This window comes from Pleurodeles waltl, chromosome 8 (assembly GCF_031143425.1).
Source record: "Pleurodeles waltl isolate 20211129_DDA chromosome 8, aPleWal1.hap1.20221129, whole genome shotgun sequence".
In the NCBI taxonomy this organism is placed as follows: domain Eukaryota; kingdom Metazoa; phylum Chordata; class Amphibia; order Caudata; family Salamandridae; genus Pleurodeles; species Pleurodeles waltl.
The window spans coordinates 807,124,675-807,141,491 of record NC_090447.1 but is presented as its reverse complement, the minus strand read 5'-3'; the positions used below and the strand labels follow the sequence as shown (position 1 = coordinate 807,141,491).

Here is a 16,817-nt window from a genome sequence, read left to right as displayed (position 1 = left end):
ACAGCTCTGAAAAGTAAATGCTACTTACTTAACTACCAATCAATATCCTTCTGGAATGTTTGCTCGCTGTTTTACTTTAAGACAGTTTATTGTTGTGCAACCTGTCTTATTTGACTTGGACACAGTCTTAGAAACCAGAGCTTAAGCCCAGTGGAATGCCTTCTTTCTTAAGAGTTTCTTGAATTCCTATTACACATTTCCGATTCGAGCTGGGCTGAGACTTCAAAGCAATGTGAACTGCCGTGCATCCTTTAATTTCATTTGTCATTTGGCTAATTTCCGCAAAATATTTGTTTGTGCATGATGATACTGACCATTGTGCATCTGGCTGATACTATCATGGCATCTGCGAAAAATGAATTAAAAATCTGTGCAAGTTCCTCTTCACTGTAGCATTATACCACTATTTGTATTTTGTTAATATTAATATGTTGTCTATGATCACTTTGCTCGCAATCCAACATATAGATTTTTCCATGGGTCGTCACATGCGTGCAGTGCGATGAGCACATGCGGTTAGATATTCCTATAGATTCCTCTAAGGGACCATCAACGAGATGTAGGCGATCAATTAGCAGATTGTTCAGTCTGGGGTAGCTCTGGTGCAGAAACAAAAAAGCAGATGGCTAGTGAAACTGTGACTTCCCCATCCAAATCCAAAGGCTAGGTATTTGGATTGTAGATATCTGAGTGAGCTGGAGGTTTGCACAATTTCAGAATTCTGTGCTAAATGTAGCTGTGAAAAAATGTTTAGCTCTTTAAAGCACTAGGCAATGTGTTCAAGAATAAATATTCAAATTAAAACCCTTTCTATCTGGGTCTTGTATTGTATGAAATCCCAGTATTTGAAATTATACATCTTCCTTAAATCTAGACACATTTCAGGGTTAATATGAAAGTAGCTGATGCTCTGTCTTGTTGAAAGAGTACCACAAGCATTGGTAGTTTACGGTAGTATACTCTCTATGATTGGAGTTGTCATGTCAAGTGTAAGAGCATTGCAAGATTGTTGACTACAATTTGACTTGTCACTAAACATGGATATATTCTAGACAAACATGTAAATCGATGTGCATACCATACCTAACTCTTTGACCATACTGTGCTGCTAGCTGTAGTGTGCAATTGAGATATCCCAAAGATCAAAGATTGTCGCAAATCACAAATGCAGTCATAAGTATTTGCAATAGTGTTACCGATGGAATCAGACTATATAAAGCACTCAATGTTTGTTTCAAATGGGTTCCATCCATTTAGTATGCCATGACTTTTTGCTTTTTGATACCCCAGTTTTTGGACCTTTACTGTAGGTGAGTATCACTACCCAAGTCTCACTCACTGTAACTGCATGGTAATTGGACGGCTCGTGTCTACTGCCAGTGTCCACCTTTTAAAACAAGGCTGCTCTGATGTAGCTATGGTGAAGGGCAAGGGGCTGGTCATGCATGAACATGTGTGCACACACCAGATACTACAGTTGTGACCAGCCTGGTAGCTGCACACAGGTACCCTGCATGTGGCAATTTTGAACTGTAAATTCGATCTGTTAAAATACTCCTTTTGACAGGCCCAAACCTTCCATTTAAACCTTCCTTTTAAATATTAATAATTCACCTGTGTGTAGGCATTATTGACCATAATGTGAGGTCATGTACAAATTAATGTTGTAGCTGTCCTTACAGTGAAATAGCCCCATAAGATATTTTCACTGTAGCAAGGCTGGCTGTTCCACAGAAGGCCACATTGATAATTTAATAAATGCTAAATTTAGATAGGTAGCAGCTAGAGAAATACTTCTTCCACTCTTTATGAGTTGTAACTTAAATTCCTCCTTAGTGGAAATGTCAGATTTTAGTTACTGCAGGATTCTCCTTTTCTCTTCCTGTACAGATCATTTTGTGGAACTCTTAGCAAATAGATAAGCATTGTCGAGCCTAGTGCTTAGTAGCTGCAACTTCTCTTTTAGACTATCTCGATATAAGTAAACTGGGTAAGACTTACATGTCGATTAAAGGAGAAAGCATGTCAAGGATGGAAGCCAATAAACATAGGGTTGCTGTTATTTTAAACTCTTTATTCTGTATAAGCAATTCCCGAGCTAAGTATGATACTTTAGCTTTACTTGGGTAGTGCTCCAGTTGGTAACAATATTGAACAAATCGCACACGAGGTAGTAATTTCCATGTGTCAAGGAACCAATCTAGCTGTATGGCCTGGTCATTGTATTTGAAGGGATTGCCAAAAGTTGTTATCTCCCCAAACCTTTGAGTTTGAGTGCAAGCAGTTCTGGTCCATATAGGGCTTGGGGTGTTAATTTCCTAAGCAGACCAGTTTGAGGGAGTAACTCCCGTAGTCAAATCTTCTGAAGGTATTAACTGTTCACATTAATGAACTTCTCAGTAGAGAAATTAGAATTGAGTGTCTGATATTTATATGAATGCACCTGTTCAAGTGGTTTGTATTTTAGATGCCACTGGGACCTAATATATTTTTGCATATGAGATCAGCATTTTACCTTTTTCTACATTTATAGTCACAATGTTCTTTCTAAGATATTCCCCCAAAACTAGGACCTTTCTTTGCAAGTCTCCTGGCATGTAATGTGACAAAATGAGATTGTTAGTGTACATTGATCACACAACGTAATGATTGCCAATCTTAGTTGAAATAGAATGGCTAGTTTTAATTACTTTGGTAAAGTCTCCCAAAAATAGACTGAACAAAAGAGGGGCAAGAACACAATCTTGTCCTAGACCATTTTCAATAGGGAACTTTCCGCTCTGAACCCCGTTCCCATTTAAGTACCCCTGCACGGATTTATGAGAGTGTAACTGCTGAATTATGTGCAGAAGGCCCACAGGTATACACAGGACCCGAAGTTTCCTCAAAAGACTTGTATAGTTATCCAGGTCAACAGGGAACAAAAGTCCAAAAAGCATTAACAGTGTTGCCGAAAACTTCATTGCTGTTTCACTAGTGACCATAGTACTAAGAAATGGTTGATTGTAGACTGATTTGGACGAACACCTGCCTGCTCTCTATGGATTACATTTTCTTTTATACCCAAGACATTAAAGATTCTGTTCTTATATTTTAGATATAACATAGAGCATGGAGATCAATTTGTAGTTTGATGGTAGCGATTTGCTGCCCTTCTTTACAATTAGTTTTAGGATCGCTCCTCGCCGTTCATCAGGAACAACTCCTTTAAAAGTAGTCTACTAAAAAAGCGGCTTAAAATCAAGGCCCACCAGACAGTACTAGCTTTGAAAACAATGGCAGATAGGTAATTAAGGCCACCTGCTCGAGAGGCTTTTAAATCATCTTCTATTTTTACTCAAAGGTCCATCTCAAAGGAGCCCTGAAAACAATGGCAGATAGAGTTCTTCTGCCACAAGAGGCAGGACTTGGGGCCAGATGTATCTCCATTCCTATTTGTGAACCTCAAATTACGACTTCCTGGGAGTCATAATTAGAGACTTGCAAATACAAATGGACAAATGTCTAGGACACATGTAGCGATTCACAATGGGGTCGCAAATGATCCACCTGATTAAGGGTCAGATGTACGGAGCTTTTTCCTTGTCACAAACTGCCTGATTAGCAGAAAAAGCATTTTGGCAAGTACAAACCCTATTTTGTGAATCGGTCATCTATTTACCGAATCGCAGAATAGGTTTGTGTGTCATAATTAGGAAAGGGTATTCCTAATTGCGAGTTGCAGGGTGATGTATGATTGTTTTCTGATCGTGAATGCGGTCACAAAAAAATTGCAGTTAGCACCAATTTCAAACTAGTGCTAACCCATTCTCAATCGGGAAGGGGTATCCAGGAATGGTAGCAAAAATAAAATTTCATGTTTTTTAAGAGCAGGCAGTGGTCCTCGGGACCACTGCCTGCTCTTAAAAAACATTTTCGCTACCATTTTCAAAGGGGAAGGGGTCCCCTGGAAAACCTTCCTGTTTGTGAATGGGTTACCACCAACTTCAAGTTGGTGGTAACTGAGAATGTCTTGTGACCGCATTCAGCAAAACATTCATACACCCCCTTGAGACTCGCTACTAGGAGGGGACGCCCTTTGCAAGCTCCTTCCTAATAGCGACTCACAATTCCTATTTTTCGAGTTGGTAACATGGCCAGAAGCCTTTTACCGCTCGCTAATGGCCCCATGGGCCATATTTGCGGCCGGCAAAACTGCTTCAAACATCTGGCCCTATGTTTTTATAGCTGCTGAATATATTACTTCCTATATTTTTATGGGAAAACACTGTCAGACATTTCTGGGGAGGCTTGAGGTTTCCGAATCACTAGAGCCCATCATTTCCAGGAGTTACTGTTTGAAGCTCAGGCTGCATCTCCTGCCAGTAGGCTCTATATTAATGATTTCTGTTAAGGCAGGAGGAGACTCCTATACTTGTTTTTAACCGTTTCAGGGCTGGATGTAAAGAAGCACTATTATTATTATTTTTCACTCTTTATCAAAACCCGACATGACTTTTTCTAGCTTTCTGACGGTCAGCGTTATATCATCCTCTACTTACTTTATTTTCCTTAAATGCACATTTGTCTTTTCAGAAGTATGATTTTTGAAAACCTTCATTTAATCGATAATCTCTGCATGCCACAAATGATCTGGTTGACCCAGATACCTATCTTTCCAATTTTTAAACTTTGAGGGCAGATTTATCAAATAATTACGCAGGGCAGCGCAGCAAGTCATCTTGCTGTGCTGCGTGATAGGGGAGGGGCAGGAATGCAGTATGCTTAACACTGTTTGGTGCATTCCTGTCTGTTCCCTGCGCTTGGGCACCTTCCTGCACAAAAACAATCCTGAAAGGCGATTTCCTCTTTCTAAGTGTGCTGCAGAATGCAACACGTGTGGAAAGTGGAAGTAACTGGGTGAAATAAAGATATTTCTCCTCATTATGCCTCACTTGGGAAGGCGTAGGAATTTGACACATTCCCACATCTACCAGTAATGGTATGTCTGGGCATGTGCCAAAATCTGTGGGTAGATGCGTGAGAACACCAATGCTCCACCCATGGAACGCCTTCTCAGAACAGAGTAACACAACGCAGTGATTTGTTATTTGTTTTGTTACTCTAGAATTATCAAGCCAGGCAAGGCCATGCAGGGTGGCCTTGCGTGGCTCGATAAATCTAACTTAAGAGTTGTGTCACCTGTGCACTCCACTCCCTGGCGCTCAAGCGGTGCAACTCTTTGTTAAACATGCCTCTGAGTTCTTGAAAGATTCATGATTGCCCTGCTATGAGAAGTCCTCTTCCTATATAGTTTAAATGTACAGCTACGGAAAGCCTTGGAGCATTTACATAGACTTCTTTAAACCAAGGGGCAGATTTACTAACATTTTGTGCAACACAACACAGCAAGGCAACTTGCTGTTCTGTGTTGTGTGAGAGGGAGATATCAGAAATGTGTCATATTTAGAAAGATATGGCACATTTCTGCTACCTCCTGTAGCACTGTGTGCTGTCTAACATCAATGCAGGCACCCTTGCACCATGGTGCAAGGGTGTCTATGTTACAAGGAGGATTGCTTTTGTGCAATCATTAAAGGCAGTTTTCTTTTTAGGATTAGCATTCCGCATCACACATACAAAAAGGAAGTAACAAGGAGAATTAAAGATATTTCTTCTTGTTACACCAAGTGCCTAGGAGGTGTACCATTTTCACACATTCCCAGGTTTACAACTCTTTATAAATCTGGGAATGCCCACCTTCATGATGGATGCATGGGAACACCCACACTGTTCTCATGGAACTCATCCCTGTCACAAGGTAATGCAAGGTAGCAACATGTGCTGCCTCGTGTTACTTAGATTTATGAAACCAGGTCGAGTGATGCAACGTGGCTTTGAATGTCTTTGTAAATCTAAGTTAAGGCTTGCGTTGCCTTGTGTCACCTTTCCTGACACAAGGGAAATGCAAGCCCTTAGCAAATCTGGCACCAAGTTTCTAATGCCATAGGAGCACTATTGCTTAAATCTATTGCTCTAAAAGTGTAACAAGTGTTTGATTGAGATAAATACATAATCAATATAAAGAGGGCAACAGCCAAGGTAGGTCTTGCATGACTATTATCCATAAATCCATCATTTAAAGTAATCAAGTCATGCTGGCCAAGGACAGACACTGAGGCCCTGATTCACAAACTTCACTTTGTAGTACATTGTGCAGTACTACAAAACAAAAGTTTGACCTATGTGTTTGTGTCTGGAGTTCTCTGCCGTGACTGTGTAAGTATAGGTTTTAGTTTTAAATGCGGCACAGACATAGGCAAGTGGTTGGAAAAAAGTGCTGACATTCATAAAGGGGATGAGATTAGGGAGAAGTAAAAGGGGTTTAGGGAGAGTCAGAGAGTGGTTTATGGAAGATCGGCACCCACCACACAAGAGTAAGCCACTGCTTTACTCTTGGAGTGGAGACATGTAACTTACATGTTGGTAGTAAGTTTACACTCAGAGTTTATGAATACTGAAAGTGTAAATTTACTTGGGAATAGACATTATCTTTGTGAATCAGGCCTCTAGTGCCTGGTTTAGAAAGGAAACTTACATTTTTGAACAAGTTTAAACTTTCAGTTTTTTTTATCTTATCGTCTGAACCTTGGAGTTTAGACCAGCTAAGTGATGTTCTTCTCATTCCTTCAACATTTTGTTTAGCTTTGAAAACAAAAAACTCACAAAATTATCCTGCAAAGCTTTTGATTCTCAATTTCAGTTTTCTTATGATTGTTTTTCAATTAAATCATATACTACAACTTTATTATATGATATATACTTTCAACCTTACCCTTCTCAGGATATGAGGATCATTACACTTTGCCAGCTTCCCAGCAAAAAGCTGGACTCCAAAGCTTGCAAAAACAAGCATTAGTGTCAGCAACAGGATTGAGACCTGGAAGAGGAAAAACATGGTTATGTAGTATCATTTGAAAAACATAGTTAAGATACACAGAAGCATTACAAAGTCACCTTATTTGAACAATTTTTTGTCTGTAAGTCTTGATTTCAAGTATAAAGTTAGACTCCAATGCCTGAGCAAGCAGAAGTTTGTATGGGGACCGAAGTTCTGCATAGTGCCGTAACTGTCCCATCCCCACAGTTTCACCACAGAGTTTGCCAGCACAATCAAATGGAATTTATCAGGGAAACATTACCCTCCAAAAAGGCAGAAATATTGGTAAATACCAGTTTCCCATGTAAAACTTTATTCCCATGTACAAATCTCAGACTATTGAGTTCAGATATTCATTATTTGCAATTAAATTCCTTCTCTAATCTGCACAACTCGCAATCAGGGCCTTAGTCTAGCCCAGTGGTCTTCCAACTGTGGGGTGCACCTTCTCTGGGGACCTTGGTGCTATATAAAGGGGGAGTGCCATGTCCTGGGGAGGGAACACAAGTCTGACTAGAAAGAAACATGCGACTTGCTGGCTTTTTCTAAAAGAATTATATTGGTTGAGACAAATAGCAATTACCTGTAAAAAGGCCTCATAATGCTAATTCCATTCTGCTCTTAATATGAGACCAGGACTAAAGACACAACTGCCAAGATTCCAAGTCCATGCTTCTAAAGAGAAAGGCACCTCAATATAGTGGTCTTTTTTTTAAGTTTTATCCTGAGTATATCCACATTTTCTCTAAAACTCAATTAAAGCTAAGCATTGGCATGTTGAGCCCAACAAATTACCTAAAACGAAATAATAAAAAAATACTTATGTTCTGCTTTTTTCAGAGATGTTTATGAGGCTGAACCTGTTTATGGCAGAAACTTTACAGGTGCTGCTGAATATGCCTGTAGCTTATCTTGCTTCCAGGTTCTTGTTCGATTACCTACTGTAGTCCAGGTTTTATTATTTGCATTGTGGGAGTTGTCCTATTTATTTAATGGTGTAAAAAATACACCAAGTCCCAGAATACAAACAAAACACCTATAATAGAGCTGCTAGCTACCTATGGACCTGAGAACTAGGCAATTCTGTGAAAAAAGATGGGAAAAATTCACAACCTAAGGGGATAACCAGTCTTTGGGTGGCTAGTACCTCACCACTACCAACATTTCAATTGCAACTGTTGTGGCAGTGATTAGAGAAGGGACTGTGACAAGGAAGAGGTAGAGAAGTAACTATGACTGGAACTCCAGTGCTCCATGGAGGAACACCTAAGATGCCCCCTTGTAATCACACATTTGACAAAGGGTGGTCTCTGCGAACAACCTATTCACAATGCGTCCAAAATCCCATACATAGGAACCTAACTTTATAGAAATTCGCAAAACATGAGTGTACCTTGGCATGGAACCTAATAGAGATGAATACATACCTGATGTATGAGTCTGAATTATTGTCAGATTTCAGAGGAATCCTGGTCCTGATGAAAACTAAGGACCTTGCTGTGGTCGGTAATTGGCAGAACTGTGTTAACCTATTGATGCTGGAGGAATTATGCTCATAGGCATCATAACTCTGATTTTAAGCACCTCCTGGGTTCTCTCCTATTAAATAATGCCTCTGTAAAAACCTTGAAGATTTTGAGTCCAATATTTAGGGTTCTCACCCTTAATAAACATATTTCCTATAATCATAGGCAGCTCATTTGCCACTAATCATGTCTGACAAACGTGGCAGTCCTATGATGAAGTATTACTCCTAGGCGGATGGGTGAAGGCTTGCCTAACATTTATTTAAATTGTTCTCATCATTTAGAATGCATACACTAGACAGCTGAGGTGTCCCTTATACTATGGATCATTTCCTTTGGAACACCAATCACTTGGTTGTGGTATTTATTGCACCTGATATATTCCCACTCAGTTCAGACAGAAAATAGGGGTGCGATAAATATCACCCAATCACAATCTCTACATTAGTGCTCAATTTCAACTTCACTCTTTTCAGAATATGACGAAAAAAATCAAGAAAATTAAATATTGCTGCTTCCTTGTGGTAAAGAGAAGGTACAGGAAAATTAATGCAAAGCAGCTACATGGTCCTTCCCACACATACATTTTCTTGCGCTCCTTAGCGCCACCCTACCACCACCATGTGTGCACCATATTTAAAATACAGTGCACCATGGTGCAGGGCAGGTTCAATAGCGTCAACATTTCTAACACTATTGATGTACTGTGCAGGATTAGCACCAAAATGTTGTGCTAGGCCCTCTTAAATCTAGGCCTGAGTGTTGTTAACATAGAACGTTTTGGTTTGGTTGTTTATTTTCATTAACAAATAATGATTAACATAAATAATTTTTATTTTCAAGAGGTTGTGAGGCAGCCTTTTCAACATGCTTGTGTACTCCCTCAAACTGTAAGAACTGGTATTAGGAAGGCGAATGACAAGGTAATGGTGTGGTTTCTTCCCAGTAATCTTAATTACTCTGGGTCCCAATCTTCCATTTCAGAGTCCTACATTTACCATCCTTACTCTCCTTTACTGTGGGTTCCACAGGTTCTATGTTTATACTTCTTAATAAAAGAAGAGGGGATATGTCCCGAGGGATTCTCCTTCAGTTCTGGGGATGAAACTTTGGGTGGGTATGTGTGCATGTTACAATTCATGTGGGATTTAGTATAAAATAATATTAAAAATGTATTGGTGTAAGCTATGCTCACAAACAGGCACCATATGATGGTATGTGCAATAATCAATGCAGAACACACATCCTAAAAAATGAGTGGGGGACTATTTATCATACACAATTCACAATTACGTTATGGGAAGTGACGTCACAAGAAGTGGTGTCCTGCCTTTATAATCAACCTCACTTAAAAGGTGGTGGGCCTATTTTACAAAAACAACCAATTACCATAATCATAAAGAAAGAACATTGGAGTTTTTTTTAGTTTTTTTTTTTTATAAATCTCATGTATTTTTTCTACATATTGAAGTGTAAACTGTTTAAGCAAGTAAACATGCAGGGTGTATATTTTTTCATTCAACATTAAACTTGTTGTTAGTGTGCATTTTGATTCCTGCTGGTGTTCTGTATCTTGCTTCAGAGAGCAAAAGTGCTTCTGATTTTCAGGTTGTTAAGCAACAGAGGAGCTTTAGTCTTTGGATAAGAGATTAATACTTAACCTCCTCCTCTGCTAGTCTCAGTAATAAAGGGGGTGCTCTCAATGGAGTGGAAGTTTACAAACATCTTGAGGAAATGTTGAACATGCATACAGTGTTGGGAAGTGCAAAAAGCAGCGCTTGGGCGCAGGGTGACACCTTTCATCCTCGTGCCACGCACACCTAGCCCGGACTTGTGCCCTCGATCTATGTGAAACTGAAATATTTGGTACAAAGGAAAATATGGATGTAGTTATTATTCACATAAAAAGTCTAAAAATTGTAGTGCTCAATAACTCACATTTATTGTTATTTTCATTTGTGGCTATCTCAGCCCCTGAGCACCTAGGTAGAAGGGAGAGGTATCATTTAAAAGGGGAGAATCTCCCCTTCCCACTGGTACCCATCCCTAGTGGATCAGTGCTTGGGGATTGCCGCAGGAGGGCGATTGCCAAGCAGGGACCCACCCACTAGACATCAGAAAGGGGGAAGCATCCACATGGTCATAGGTTTTTGTTCCCCTTCTAATTTGGTGCTGTAATCAGTCTTTCTGCTCTCCCGGGGACAGATGGCCGCAATAGCCCCTGATCTGCCACCCTGGGGTGCAAGAAGTCCACTAGACTCACTGATTCTTTTTTTTACTTATAGGGGTGGGGGTTGCCCGAAATGGGCATGCCAATGCCCCCATCCCAGGACACAAACAATCTTTATGCCCCCTCTGAGGGGCAGATTGGATTATTATCCCTATCTACCTCGGGGAGGATGAAAACCTACTAGACACCAGGGATTTTTTTTTATATAAAAGTTGGGTGGGGGATGCCCACAATGGGCATGCCAATGCCCCCACCCCCAGATACAAATAGGAACAGCCTTTCTTCCCCCTGCCAGAGGGTAGGTGGAGTCTATTACCCCTGATCAGCCCCCCAGGGTAGGAAGAAAGCCTGCTAGACACCAGGACTTTGTTTTTGTTAACTTATGGTGTGAACTTACCAAAATGGGCATGCCAATAACCCCACCCCTCCCCAGGCACAAACAGTCTTCCTACTTCCCCTGGGGGATTATGGGGGTTATTACCCCAGATCTGCCCCCAGGGACTAGACACTAGTGCGGGGGCTGGCCACCATGGGTATGCCAATGTGCCGACCACACCAGACCCAAAAAGGAACAGCGTTTATGCCCCCCAGGGGGCTGAAAGCTCTCTAGACACCAGGGATTTTTTTTAATAAAAGAGGGGTAGGAGGCTGCCCACATTGGGCATACAATGCCCCCAACCCCTCAGACCCAAATGGGAACGGTCTTTCTGCCTCCCCCAGGGGGTAGATGGGGACAATTACCCCCATCTGTCCCCCGGGGGGTAGAAAGTCCACTGGACACCAGAGATTACTTTTTTTTATTTGTATCAGTGGGAACTGCCCAGCGTGGGCATGTTGCCCCCCCTCCAAATAGGGAAACAGTCTTTCTGCCGCCTGGGGGCAGGTGGAGCCAATTACCCTCATCTGCCCCCCGGGGGTTAGGAAGCACACTGGACACCAGGGATTACCTTTTTTTTATTTGTATCAGTGGTGGCTGCCCAACATGGGCATGTCTATGACCCCCACCCACCCAAAAAGGGAAACCGTCTTTCTGCCCCACCCCAGGGGGGCAGATGGGGACAATTGCCCTCATCTGCATCCCTGGTGTGATAAAAAGCCCACAAGACAACCAAGGAGTACTTTTTTTTGTAGGAGTGGGGGCTGCCCAGCATGGGCATGGCCATGCCCCCATCCCCTCAAAAATGGAGAAACAGTCTTTCTGCTCCCCTGCGGACTAAAGCATTTCACCCCAATGGCAAGCAAGAGGATATTTGATTTTGTTGGGTGTTGTTTTTACGAATTAGGCCAGGAAAGTTTGGCTAACTCCCACAGTGGCACTTTTTGGGCTTGGGTAGGCTGCCACCTGGAAAACCCAACCATAAGCACACAATTCTGAACAATAGACATATGGGGAGCCCAGTGTGGTGTGCTTCACATCCATCCCACACCATTTGCTTTCCCACATTGCCCTGCAAACCTCAAAATGTCACTAAAATCACACATTTGCCTTGCCTTCCTGTTCCATATTCTTCCGGAAACAGAAATAAACCACACATTTCCTGCCACCCAGTATTCCTCTCAGTCTCCCGATAGAAATGATACCTCACTTGTGTGGGTTCCCAAAGCAGAGTCAGACTAAAAACATATTATGAAAACTGCCCTTTTGGACCTGCTTTGGTTCCCTCCCAATTATACATAATTTTGGCCCTTCCCTGCCGCAGACACTTGGCCCAACCACACAAGTGAGGTATCCTTTTATCAGGAGACCGAGGAGAATGCTGAGTGGTAGGAAATGTGTGGCTCCCCTTAGATTCCAGAACTTTTCATCACAGAAACGTGAAGAAAATGTGTTTTAGACAAATTTTAAGATTTGTAGATTCTGGGTAAAACAATCTGGTGAGAGCCACACAAGTCAACCCATCCTGGGTTCCCCTAGGTGTCTAGTTATAGCTACCCACATTGCAAAATACAGGTCAGATTTGAGTGAAAAAACATAATGTATCCACATTGCGTTTTGGGCCATTTCCTGATGTGGGCACTCAGCCTACCCACACAAGTGAGGTACCATTTTCATCAGAAAACATAGGAGGATTCAGGGTGGAAGGATGTTTGTGGTTCTGTGCAGATTCCAGGACTTTACATCACAGAAATGTGGGGAAAATGTTTTTTTAGTCAAAGTTTGAGGTTTGCAAGGGATACTGGGTAAAGCAACCTGATGAGAGCCACACAAGTGACCTCATCCTAGATTCCCATAGGTGTCTAGTTTTTCAAAATGTACAGGCTTGCTAGGTTTTCCTAGGTGCCAGCTGAGGTAGGGACCCACTTTGCAAAAAACAGGTTAGTTTTGCGTAGACAAATTTGATGTATTCTTTTTGTGTTTTGGGCTGTTTCCTGTCATGGGCACTAGATCTACCCACACAAATGAGGTACCATTTTCACCATAAGACTTAGGAGAATGCAGGGTGGAAGAAAATGTGTGGCTCTGTGCAGATTCCAGAACTTCACATCACAGAAATGTGAGGAAAATGTGTTCTTTAGTCAAAGTTTGAGGTTTGCTAAATATTCTGGTGAGAGCCATACAAATCACACCACCCTGGATTTCCCTAGGTGTCTAGTTTAAAAACAATGTATAGGTTTGCTAGATTTCTCTAGGTCCAGCTGAGTTTGGGCTCAAAAACACACCTACCCACTTTGCAAAAAATAGGTCAGTTCTGTGTGGAAAAATGTGATGTATCCATGTTGTGTTTTGGTCCATTTCCTGTCTGGGGCACAAAGCCTATCCACACAAGTGAGGTACCATTTTTATTGGGAGACTTAGGGAAACATAGAATAGTAGAACAAGTGTTATTACCAATTGTATTTCTCTGCATTTGCATCTTCCAAATGTAAGGCAATGTGTAAGAAATAAGTAATTTTGAAAAATACCTTCTAATTCACTTGCTGGTATGGGTACCCACAATTCAGAGATGTGCAAAATGCTCCTGCTTCTAAACCCCATACCTTATGCCCATTTCAGAAATACATTGGCTTCCTTTCACTATTTATATTTTTACCATGTGAATTGCTGTATGTCCTGTACACAATGAAAACCTTTGCAAGGTGCTGCATAGTTATTGGTTCTGGGTACCTCTGGTTCTTGGTGAAACTACAAGCCCTATATATCCCTGCAACCAGAAGAGTCCAGCGAACGTAACAGTATATTGCTTTGGAAAATCTGCCATAGTTAGAAAAAGTTCCAGATGACAAAGTAGACACAAATGGCTGTTTTTTAACTCAATTTCAATATTTTTGTTTTATTTCAACTGTTACTTTCTATAGGAAAACCTTGAAGGATCTACACAAATGACCCCTTGCTGAATTCAGAATGTTGTCTATGCTTAACAAATGCATAGCTCTACGGGATTCACATTTGGTTTCACACCCATTTCTGCCACTAACTGGAAGGAGGATGTATTACGTTTATGAAGAGGAAATATGAATTTGACTGGAACCTATGCTTCTTCCCAATAAAATAAAGATAGTTCCTAGGAACAATGATAACACTACACCACATCTGGATACAGACTAGTCGATGTTCCACGTGATAGCATGGATTTCTTGAGTAATATGAAGGGTTGGCTTCAGTGGCCTAACGAAACGTGAGGGGCACCACTCGGCAAAGTGCAAGAAGGGGCCCCCTCCAAGGTCACTCAGGATCTCTCAGTCCAGGGTACTGTGCTGAAGGGTCTGCCTACAGCTTAGGGCCTCCTGACTGTAGGGGCTGCAGGGGCCTTTGTTATGCCACTGAGTGGCTGTAAGAACAGTCACAGCTGCAGATCAGCACAAAGCAACTCCCCAACAGGAGAAAGGAACTGTGGCCACCAAGTGAGTGCCATAGAGTGACAGGCTGCAGAAAAGATCAACCAATATGTGGTGTAGAAACCATTGGTGCAGAAGATGCATTGGCCCCAAGGCACCGAGGCACAAATCCCCGAGAGGCCTATTGAACCCTAATAATTGCTGTTTGTACTACCTCAATAGCAGTAAAAAAGCCATTTTAGTTGCTTGCACCAGGGTCCATGGCATCCTTGCTGTGCTACTGTGGCCAACTGAGCTAGAGGACAGCTGCGGACTTTCAAGATCAGGCTCGTAGTGGGTGGAGGGGAAGGAAAGAGGAATGATGAATTAACAATGGGCTTCAGAATTTTAAAACGTATATAACTTGGTGTATATGAAAATGGTTTTCTTTTAGCATAGGATAGGAGTTCTTCATTAAATGTCAGCTTTGATAGTGATTCTAGAAGACTGCAACCAAGGTCATGTTTTTTTATACAAACGTTAAGAATTATTTGACTCAAATGATTCGCTATTTAGCCATTGTGTACACAACTTTGCAGCTGTGATTCCGCGCCATTGCTCTATTTTCTTCCAACGCCATGTTATGTATGTTCTTTGTTTCAGCTTTTTCCGAATTCAAATGTAATATTTCAGGTGTCCTGTATGATTGCAGGAACGCTGGCGCATCTGGAGTACAATGTGTTCATTAGGTGAACTGCAGAGTGAGCTGCTTTGAAACATGAAACCATATATATTATTTAAACTGTTTATGGCTGGGTTGGGCCCAACGAGCAGGAGAAACAGTTGCAGAATTATTAATTTCACAGACATTATTGAGCAGCTGGTGGGAAAAACCTACTTAGGTGTACTGAAAACCACAAATACTTCTAAGGAGAATGCACACTCCAGAAGGAGAAAGGAATGGTGTACATTAATGGGTAATTTAGATTTGGATTATGATGGAAAATCCTCCAAATTATGGAGGAAATGGCAGATGCATTGGTGGGTTTCCCACTACATTGGAGAATTTGCCTGTTGAATTTTTCTCATTCTAAGGATAATATGTCAGAGAAATTATTTTAGCAGATTCAGCAATGAAAGAGAATTCTACGATGGCAGACCTAATCCTTCCTCCGCAAAATCCACCCACACTTTCATTTTACACCATTACTTATGCCTCCAATTACTCAAACCCAACTCCTAAGGATAATCTAAACTTAACCCCACCCCAACCCACACCCCAACCATAACACTAACCCATATCTCAACCCAACCCATATCTCCTTTCTTTACTCTGATTCTCACACCATCTCTGTGAGGAAGTCACCCTTTTAGAATGTTAACCCCAATATTTCTGACTGATACTGATGGTAACTGACTCTGACTGTGCCCTGGGCTCTGCTTAACAGACATATGGCCAGTGCTCTGAATAAAAGGTGTATGGTCAAATGATAATGCTATAATTCCAATTGCCAATGATAGACCCTGTAGGTCCCTAGTAGTTAATAGGGCAAGGAGGATTCAAAGTACCTATAAATCCCTTGTGTATAATAGGGCCTGGAAGTTTAGAGGCGCACTAGATTTCCTGCACTGGAATGTGCACTGTGGTGTGCCTGCTGTCCTTTTTAAAGACAGCACTACTTTGTAGACTGTCTTTAAAAAGTAAAACGTATGTAAAGTTGACTTTGGAATTAAATATACTTCCAAAGTATTAATCTACCTTATTTTTACATATCTCACCCTTCTAAGGTCTCCCTTAGATGCCCCAAGGGTGGGGTGCCATGTAACTATAAGCAGGGGCATTATACCATATGTTTATATGCTTGGGTGAGGGAAAGGAAAAACTGCGCCTTTTCATTTCGCCCCACTGTAGAAAGTCCGCTCCACAGGCTATAATGGAAATATGTTTCATAAGCCTAAGTACGGCTAGGAAAAACTTTAAACTATTATAATTGGACTCAAATGAATGGTAATGATAAATGCACTAATTTGCCAGTGTTGAATGAAGGATAACTTAAACAGAAAATACGTTTTACGACTTTCTTTTCTGCAAGCCAAATTCCAGCCTGCTAGGGGTGTCTCCTGATTGGTCAGCCCTAACAGGATTAGCCAGGCTGCTTTGATGAGGTGATGAGTGGCCTTCACTGAGCCCCGGCTATCTGATGGGGGAGGTTAGCAGACGCTAAGGCCAGGCCAGGGGCTGGTTAAATCAAGATGAGGCTTCTAAGGAAAGCCAGTTAGAAAGGAATGCAGCTGGGCCTGCCCCCTGACCCCTCTACCCCACAGATAGGTAGTAGGCTTAAGGAAGGAATTTGCAGATGTGCAGAGGGTGAGTTAATTGAAATGA

General features: G+C 41.5%; 1 protein-coding gene across 1 annotated transcript in view; it reads right to left on the bottom strand.

Annotated features, from left to right (window-relative positions):
• NALCN (sodium leak channel, non-selective) overlaps window positions 1-16,817 on the bottom strand; it is a 2,264,872-nt gene that overhangs the window by 203,250 nt on the left and 2,044,805 nt on the right. Inside the window, exon 26 of the mRNA XM_069205064.1 lies at window positions 6,815-6,919. Within this exon, the coding sequence (XP_069061165.1) occupies window positions 6,815-6,919 (105 nt within the window). The remainder of the gene's footprint in view (window positions 1-6,814; window positions 6,920-16,817) is intronic.